This window comes from Tachyglossus aculeatus, chromosome X2 (genome assembly GCF_015852505.1).
Source record: "Tachyglossus aculeatus isolate mTacAcu1 chromosome X2, mTacAcu1.pri, whole genome shotgun sequence".
In the NCBI taxonomy this organism is placed as follows: domain Eukaryota; kingdom Metazoa; phylum Chordata; class Mammalia; order Monotremata; family Tachyglossidae; genus Tachyglossus; species Tachyglossus aculeatus.
The window spans coordinates 10,840,357-10,849,168 of NC_052100.1; the positions used below are offsets into that span (position 1 = coordinate 10,840,357).

General features: G+C 60.9%; 1 protein-coding gene across 5 annotated transcripts; it reads right to left on the minus strand.

Annotated features, from left to right (window-relative positions):
• Nucleotides 1-266: 266 nt before the first annotated feature.
• Nucleotides 267-6,889, minus strand: PLPPR2 (phospholipid phosphatase related 2). Of its 5 annotated transcripts, none has more exons than XM_038771175.1 (9): nt 6,782-6,889; nt 4,578-4,671; nt 4,211-4,399; nt 3,658-3,778; nt 3,186-3,439; nt 2,781-2,957; nt 2,036-2,173; nt 1,048-1,099; nt 267-631 (listed from the first exon to the last, which is right to left on the minus strand). In XM_038771175.1, the coding sequence occupies exons 2-9, from the start codon at nt 4,641-4,643 to the stop codon at nt 291-293; spliced, it is 1,338 nt and encodes a 445-aa protein (XP_038627103.1). In that variant the 5' UTR covers nt 4,644-4,671; nt 6,782-6,889; the 3' UTR covers nt 267-290. The 5 variants fall into 5 exon arrangements, with proteins under 5 accessions (XP_038627103.1, XP_038627102.1, XP_038627106.1 ...); XM_038771174.1 differs by having other exon boundaries at nt 267-655; XM_038771177.1 differs by having other exon boundaries at nt 457-631; nt 1,048-1,199.
• Nucleotides 6,890-8,812: the final 1,923 nt, after the last annotated feature.

The window sequence follows — 8,812 nt, forward strand, 5'->3', positions numbered from 1 at the left end:
TCTCCCCGCCCCTCCCACCCCCACCATCCCTTCCCTTGTGGGCCCCGCTGGGATACACACACACACCCCCACACACGCACACACACACGCACACAGACACACGCACTCGTGGCCTAGAAACACAAAGAGGTCAGGGAATGTGTACTGGCAGGGAGCCACGGAGGGATCTGGGGCGCAGTCTCAGGCAGGGGAGGGGAAGGGTAGATCCCAGGCTGGGTCTCTGCCCCTCCTTCCCCCCAGCCCCCCAACCTGCCACCCAGCCCCAGCCCCCGGCCCAGGGCCCTACATGCTCACAGGAGGTGGTCACGGCTGGCAAACAGGTAGGGACTAAAGCTGTCCCGGTGGAAGGGGGAAGGGTAGAGTCCACTGAGGGTGTAAAAATCCCTCAGCAGAGGGGTGGGCAGCAGCATCTTGCGGCCCCGCCCGCCCCCCCCAGCCCCCCCATGCCCCGGGGAGAGCAGCTGGGGCTGGGGCTGGGGCTGGGGCTGGGAGGACGACTGCGACGGTGGCGGCGGCTGCGACGGCTCAGACTTCGCTCGTGAGCGAGCGCGAGGGGACGAGCACATCGGGGGGCCCCGGGAGGACACACAGCTGGGGATCAAGTGACCACTGCGGACACAGCTCTGAGATTCTGCAGGAGACAGAGAGCCAGACGCTGGGGGGGGGGGGGGGGGAGGGCAGAGGGGAGCCAGGACCCAAGTCACCCCCGCGCCCCTCACCTCCGCCCCCCCAGCTGGACTCAGTAGGACCCAGGGGCACCGAGGGGAAGGGGAGGAGGGGCTGCGGACCCTATGGCGAGAGGAGAAGGGGCTGAGCATGTTAACATGAAACAGAGGTGCCAAAAACGTGGCCGATGAGATGCCAGTAACGCCGCCCCCACCTCCCATGCTTTTCTTTGGTTGCCATTAGCTGAGGGGAGAGTCCCTACTTCCAGCAATCTGTCCCTACCGGGGTACCTTTGGACGCCGCCCATCCTCCTCTCCCCATCCCCCCCCCCCGCCCCCCAAGCTCTCCCAATCCGCCCCTCTGCCCTCAGCTGGCACTCACTGGGAGGGGTGTGGCACACGGGCTGCAGCAGAGGCGTTGGCGAGCTGGGGTCCTGAGACAGACAGGCAGAGGGAGCGGGCTAGCCCCACATCCAGCCCCAGCCCCACGGGCATGGCCACGTCCTGCTCCCCGGGTGGGGGCTCCTGGACCCGCTAACGGGTGGCCCCCCCCAGTCACGGCACCAGGGCAAGTGGGCAGCCCAGGTCGGGAGGAAGGGGGCAGGGCACATGGAAGAGAGATAGAGAGTTTCCAGCATTAAACTTCCCCTCCCCCCAGCCTCCCCAGCCCCAGCTCCAGGGGCTGCTGTCGTGGGGGACTCTCCCCGGCTTTCCGCCCTGACCTAGAGCAGGGGGCAAATATTCCAAACGCCTGCCTGTGAAAGTGTGTGCTGGGTGGGGGGCGGCTTGGTCCGGCAGACACAAACAGCCCTAGCAAGGTACTCTCTCCCAAGCCGTTCTCCTTGGGGAGGTCCAGGGAACCCTCACTATCATCCACCCTCCCCTCATGGCCTCTTCTTCTCTGCCTTGTACCATCCCTCTCTCCCCCACCTCCCCCGCCTTGCCAAGCTGCCTGGTGCTTTGGGGAGGGGGATCACTGGACCGGTTGGTGGTGGGAGGAGCACCTCTCCAGCTCTCTACTCTCCCCGGTGATCCCCAGAGCCCCCCAAATACCTGGCTGGGCACCTGACCACGTTGTCACATCCTGGCTGGAGCCACCATCTTGATTCAGCTGGGAACTACCGAGTGAGGGGAGCGGGGGAGGCCAAAACCCCAACCCTTGAAGAAATGCATCCTGGAAGCCCTGCTTCCCCATAGGCACTCTGAGCCCAGGCCCTTCTGATTACTTGTCTTACCAGGGAGAAAGCTGGGGTGGCTGCCCTGTGGGGCGCCCAAGGTTCTGGCTCACCGGCTGGGTGAGCGAGCTGGGGAAGGGGGATTGGGAGTCAGGAGGTTGGCGGTGCCTGGGGAGCTGGGCAGCTGCCCCTTACCTGTGCCACACTTAACTTTTCAAGGGGGCTGTCGACGCATGGCAGGGCCATAGTGGGCTTGGTGCCCAGGCTCTCCGGCAGTGCCCCCCTCCTGCCCGCTGGCCTCTGGCTCTGGAACTTGTTCACTACGCAGGTGACCTGACAGAGTTGGGGGGGGGGGGGGGATGAGGGAGTGTGGTGAGGTGGGGGGGGGTGACGCGGCGGGTGCCTGCGCCAACGGGCCCCCGCTTTCTTCATCCCCTTCCCACCCCCTGAGGCAGAGAGAGCCAGAGAGAGGACACTGGCCCTCTTCACTGCATCAGGGACTGGACATAGAACTAGACCCTCCGTCCGGAGCCGAGCATATCGGGGCCCACGGGGGCAGGGGAGTTGGGAAGGAGGGGATGGGATCAACTGGGCCCGTAAGTGGAGCCTGCTCGGTGAGGCTGCAGCCCCGGTACAAGCGGCATCAGAGCTCCTGACAGTCTGCATCTCATCTGCATGTTGTCCATTCAGTGTCCATTCAGTGCCCATTCAGTGCCCCTAATTCCCGCTCCTCTCCCCACAGGGCCTCTGGTGCCCACTCGTGGCCTTGCTCGCTGCCCCTTTCAGCGCCCGACACCCACCGGTCACTGCCCCTTTCTCTCCCTCCAGAGCTCTGGGCTCCTGCCCTTAGCCCAGGTGGGCTAGCCCTTCCCGGAACAACTTCTGGCTGGGCTCCTGCCTGCCTCGGTGAGCCCAGCCCCAGGGGGCCACTCTGACTCACCAGGAAGGTGGCGATGGCCCCCCCAGTCAGGAAGCCGGCCAGCACATCTGACCAGTGGTTCCGGTACTCTGCCACGCGCACCACACCCACCAGGAATGCCGGGCACAGAAGTGCCAAGCACACCGAAGGCTTGGCCAGCCGGGAGCCCTTCAGTTTGAATACGAGGGTCACATACATCTGGGTGGGGGTGGGGGGGGGAGGGGGAGGGAGAAAAGACAGTGGAGCAAGTGTCAGGGCCTGCCTCCCTGGGCTCAGTAGCAGAAGAGGAAGTGAAGGCAGGGCTTGGGAGCAGGACGGGTGGCACCGCTTCTCTCTGAACCCTCCTCCATAGCTCCCAAGCCCCAGGCTCCGGGCATCTTGGCCTCCCAGCCCCCGCTTCTAAGCCCTGGCGGGGCAGGGCCTCACCACGGTGTAGACGACAGCATAAGCGCAGAGGGCAGCGTCCTTGGAGGGAAAGGCCTTTCGGGCGGCGGTCACCAGCAGGGGGTTGCCAGCACAGGCCCCTAAGTCTGTGACGTAATGGGCGGTCGGTGGCTGACAGCCCAGGGCTGTGTAGTTGGGGCGGCAGACTGACAGGAAGTGGGGGGTGGGGTTGCCCGTCACCACCTGCCCCGCGTTGGCAAAGATGGTAGTGGTGAAGAGGCCGAAGGAGTAAACACCTGGGGGATGGAGGGAGACACGGGCCAGGGTGAGTGCCCCCGTCCCTACCACTCCCCCTCTGGGGTGGAACGCTGTCGAGGGCAAAGCTTGAGGATGGAGGGGCGGGGGCGGGGGGGCTCGTGTGGACAGAACCAGGGCGGTTCTGGGCCACAGAGAAGAGCAGAATCAGGGCAGCTCTCGGTTCGGATAGCGGGGGTGGCCAGGCAGCCTCTCTCACCCAGGAATCGGACAAGCCGGCGCAGGGCGGGGCTGAAGTAGCAGCAGTCTCCTGAGATGATGGTTTTCTCCTCTCGCCGGCCCGAGGGGAAGAAGGCAAAGGCCATTTCCCCCATCAGGATCTGGGTGGGAGGGGTGGGTTGGACGTGGACAGGAGGAGATACAGGTTCAGGCTCAGGAAGAGAGCAGTAGTAGGAAACTCCTGATTTGTGGATCCACCCCCCCCCCCCCCCACACACACACAACAACGTCCCTCCCCGTCAAGTGTCCTGGGATCTCGTATCAGCTGGGGGACCCAGGGTGGGCTCTCCTATAGGTGCGCGCCAGGGTGCGTTTCTGTGGCATATGTGGGGGAGACCGTGTGCTTTGATGTCAAAAAACATGCATGGACAAGAGAACTCAGGTACACCTACCTACCTACTCGTGTGCTTCCCTCGGAGGCCTGGGCTGACTGAGCAGTGCTCTCCATGGCCTGCAGCTTGGAGGAGTCCTAGACTTCCCCGCCCCCAAGTCCCCAGTAACCCCAACTCCCCCAGCTCAGAAGCAGCTGTTACCGTGAGTGTGGGCCCAGCAGTGACCAGCGAGTAGACGAGGACTGGGGGTGCCCGACTGGCCTCCTCGGGGCCGGGGTAGGGCTTGGCGTAGGTGCTGTCATAGCAGAAGAAGCCCTGCACATGCACGGGGAAGGTGTCCGTGTACTCCAGCTGATAGGCCAACAGTACAACAGCCGCCAGGATCACCAACTGCGGGAAGAACAAGGTCGGGGGTAGGAAACAGAGGCAGCCCCTCCCTTCTTTCCCAGCCTCCTGCTCAGGTCCCCCCAGCTGCCCCAACCGCCCCTTCCCCACCTGAGCTGGGGGAGACCAGGGGAGATTGAAGCTGGGGTGGGCAGGCTGGGAGCCCAAACCCTGGCGTCCTCACCTCCACAAACACGAAACAGGGGATGATGGAGAAGCTTCTCTTTAGCTCAGGCTTCCTGCCTGCCATAGTGAGCACTCCAAACCCCGCAGGGTACCTGAGGAAGGGAGAGAGCCTAAAGGTGAGCGAATAAAGTCCTAGAACTCCTAGTAGCTGCACATGGCTCACAAGGGCCTCGTTGTTGTAGAGATTTGTAGGGCATTGGCTGGTAGTGAGGAAAGGGAAGGAGCTGTGGGCTTGGTGGGAGGGGGTCTTGATTCCCCAGGACAACCCCCTCCTCCCCCCGCCCACTGGGACTATGAGTATGAGATATTGCGTGTGTGCACCTGAGTCTCTTTCTGGATGGCAGTGAGTATGGGTAGTGATCGTGTAAATGTGGCAGCACCTACGTGTGGCAGTGTGTGTACGTTCCCCAGCCTTCCCTTTCTTCCAGATGTCTCTCCTTTCAGTCCAACTCTGCCTTCCTCCCCAACGGACCTGCCTTCTGTCCCTCCGCTCTTCACCCTGTCAGCTAGGGCCCGAGTCACATTCCAGTCCCCCATCTGACATTAGGGTACACAGGGTCGGGGTGGTGGTCCTGGGGTAGACCAAGGCCTCCAAAGGTCTATCCAACTCCCTCCCCTCATCACCACCACCAACAAGCTTCTCAGCTCCTTCCCACTCTTGTCCTGAGCTTCAGTAGAAAGTAGTCTTTCTACTGGGATTTCCTTTTTGTCTCCCCATTTCCTGACCCCCAAGACCCAGGGATGATGGGGGGGGGGGGCAGGGGTAGTGGTGGTGAGGGGAATAGAACTGGGAAGGGAAAGTCCGGGATCCTTAAGATGACTCTTAAGTCCAACCCTCCCAGCTGAGAAGAAAGGAGCGAGACTGCCCAGCCTGTCTTCTTCTGTGACCTCCTCCCCCAGCTCTTCATCCCGGTTCCTTTCCTGGAAATGCAGCTGCTGATGCCATGCTGACCACTTTACAGGATACACTTGCTGCTTTCTGGACACCTGCTTCCACCTCTTCACCTCACTCCATGTTCCCTAACACTTCATGCCAACCAAGTCGGGTGGTCTGCTAGACTGGATGAATATAAGGGGTACACAGGCACAGCAGCCAGAGCTGAACCTGCAGCTACCCTGTCTTTCCCCCCTCCCCCCCAAAATTGCCCCCACTCCTACCACCCCAACTGGTTTCTCTAAAGACTGTAACATTGGCCCCCATCCTAACACCCAGTCTTCTCCCCACAGAGCTCTGTGTCTCGATACTCAGACCTCCCCTTTCCCCAGCCCTCTCAGACTCTACCTCTCCTGTTGTCTGTTCCTCCCGACTCCTTTCTCCTCAGCTCCCTCCCTCTCTCCATACAGCCACCCCCTCCCCCACCCTAAAGCCATTCTTAAAGCGGGGAGGGGGCTGGGATCTAGCCAAGGGACGGAGGGTGACTTATGGGCAGGTGGGAGGGGGAGAGAAGGGCCCTGGGCAAGCTCCTGGCATTCCTCATCTTCAGCTGTAAATCAGAGCAGCAACTCCTGCATCCCCACCAGCCTAGGCGCTGTGTGTGTGTGTGTGTGTGTGTGTGTGTGTGTGTGCGCGCGCGCGCATGCACACGTGTATGTATGTAGACATAGACCACAGTATGGACATATACCACATGCACACACATACAATGGTGGCTCTGATAGCAGTTTGGTCCAAAAGGCACCTGGGGGTCAGCAGAGGAAAAAAACACACACACACACACACACACACACACACACACACACGCACACACATGCATGCATACCATCCCTTCATGACTGCAGTCTCTGCAACCCTCCCCTCCATCCCCCAGCCCCAGGGCCTGCAGCTTGGCCCTCGAGAGGAAAGGGTCCAGAGTGGGTCGGAACCAGCTGTCTCTCCTATTCCTGGCACCCTCCCTCTTCCCCAAACTACCCCCCTCCCACAGTTTTGTTCTCCAGAGTGAAGGGTGGGGGAGTAGGTCGTTAGGGGCAGGGTGGGCTCCGCTAGCCGCCTCCTCTGCCCCCACCAGGCCCTTTAACCCCTCAATCGTGGGAACGGCAGAAAGACAGGGAGAGCAGCCTCAGCCCCAGCCTGAGCAGACAGTGCCAGCCCACTGCCACCTTCCATTCCCCAAGCAGCAGCTGGGCAGATGACCCGATTGAGCTCCTGTCCCCCCAACCCCCTGCCACCCCCATCCCCCCTTCCTATTCCCTCAGGAGCCTCACCTGACTCACGGCAGCAACATGGCCTGAAAACCGAGAGGGAGAGGAGGGCGAGCGCAAAGAGGCAGAGGCAGAGGAAGGGAAGGGGAGAGAGAAGGAGAGAGGCGGGGCGGAAGGGAGGAAGGAAGAGGGAGAGAGAGGGAGAGAGAGACAGAGGGAGAGGAGGGAGAGAAGGGGAGGCAGACTCGGCTTCTCAGGCTCCTTTGTTCTCTTGTCCCTGGTCCTGTCTTGGGCTGCGGGTGGCTATGGCTCAGCGTGGCTGTGGCTCCGGCTTTGACCAGGCTCGATGCCCCACCGAAGAGAGGCAGGCTGGCACGCCAGTCGATTCTCCTCCCCTCTCAGCTGCTGTTCTCCCCTCCCCCACCCCCATCACCAGGCTCTGCTCTCTGCTCCAACACTGCTCCAATACTGTCCTTCCCCCGGGCTGGAACCTCTGGGAAATGGGGAGAGGAAGAGGATGGGGCGGAGGGAAGGGAAGAGAGGGGAGGGCAGGGAGGGCTCCTCATCTTTGGCTCATTAGCATGCTATGGTCGAAATCTCCCTTCACGGCTCCCTGAGGGGGGTGGAGGGGAGCAGAAAGCTTCCTGGGGGGTGGCATTTGTGCTTCCCCCTCCTCCTGGCTCAGCATTCAAGAGCTGCCTCCTCTGCCTGTACTGTGTTTGTGGGGCCCCCACTGTCTGTCCCTTCCTCCCCCTTAAAACTAACAAAATCCCTATGGGGCCTGAGGGCAGGGGGCCTCCTCCTGCCTCTTCCTACCAGTGCTCCCCGAAAGGGTCAGACCCTCATCTCTCTTCCCCTGGTATTCTGCCCCTCTCAGAGGGGAAACTGAGGCACTCTGCAGAGGGGCTGGGGCAGCAGGGTCCTGAGGAAAGGAGACCATGGGCAGTCTCCAGAATAGCACCCCTTTGTGTGTTGGATATTAGGGGGTTCTCAGGATGAGCACCGGGAGAACACATGCCTGTTTGGAGCTGGGAGGGTTTCTGTGTGAGTGTCTGCTGCGTGGGAGAGAGAGAGAGAGAGAGAGAGAGAGAGAGAGAGAGAGAGAGAGAGAGAGAGAGAGAGAGAGTGTGTGTGTGTGTGTGTGTGTGTGTGTGTGTGTGTGCCCGCGCACGCGCGCGCCTTCATCTCAGTGGGAATAGGGAGGAAGGGGGAGTGTAGGCGGGTATATGGGCAGGCCATATTAAAGCTTTGAGGGATGCAGGGCACATCATGGGGGTCCTTGTGGGAAGAAGAGGAGAGCATGAATAGGGCAAAGGGGAAAAGGGGGAGCTGCGGAGAAGGGGAAAGAGAGAGAGAGAGGGAAACTGGAAAGAGGGGGAAAAGGGAAGAAAGGCGGGAAGGGGGTAAGAGAAGAAGGGAGAGGATAGGGAGAGGGTGCTCCCTCACTGCTGCTGTGTATATACCTATAATTCTATTTATCTATTTTGATGGTATTGACAACTGTCTACTTGTTTTGTTTTGTTGTCTGTCTCCCCCTTCTAGACTGTGAACCCGTTGTTGGGTAGGGACTGTCTCCGTCTGTTGCCAAATTGTACTTTCCAAGCGCTTAGTACAGTGCTCTGCCCACAGTAAGCTCTCAATAAATACGAACGACTGAATGAATGAATCTCTGCGTTGCCACCTACATTGCTGCCACCAGCCCAGTGGCAACATCTCTGGCCTCCGGCCCAGGCCAGGCCAGGGCAGCTCTAGCAGAAGTGGAAGAGTCTAGAAGCCTTGGGTCTCGTGAGGGGTGTGCGCTGCACAGTCACAATAGCTCTCGAGCCCAGGCACCCTCTTCAGCCCTGGACTAAGTGATAGGCAGTCTGAGTGGGTTGGAAGTGAGCCAGGCCACCAGTTTGTTCCCATTGAACACCAAGGTCAGAGGTAAGAAGAGCCTCTGGCAACCTGGCAGGGATAACAGAAACAACAGCCCTGCCCAGGTAGTAGGGGTACCCAGTCCCCTTCTGGCTCCAAGGATCGGGACTGCTCCCTGAAGATGCTCTGTGGGCAGGGCAGGAGGCTGTAGCTGGCTCTCACTGAGTATCATGTAGT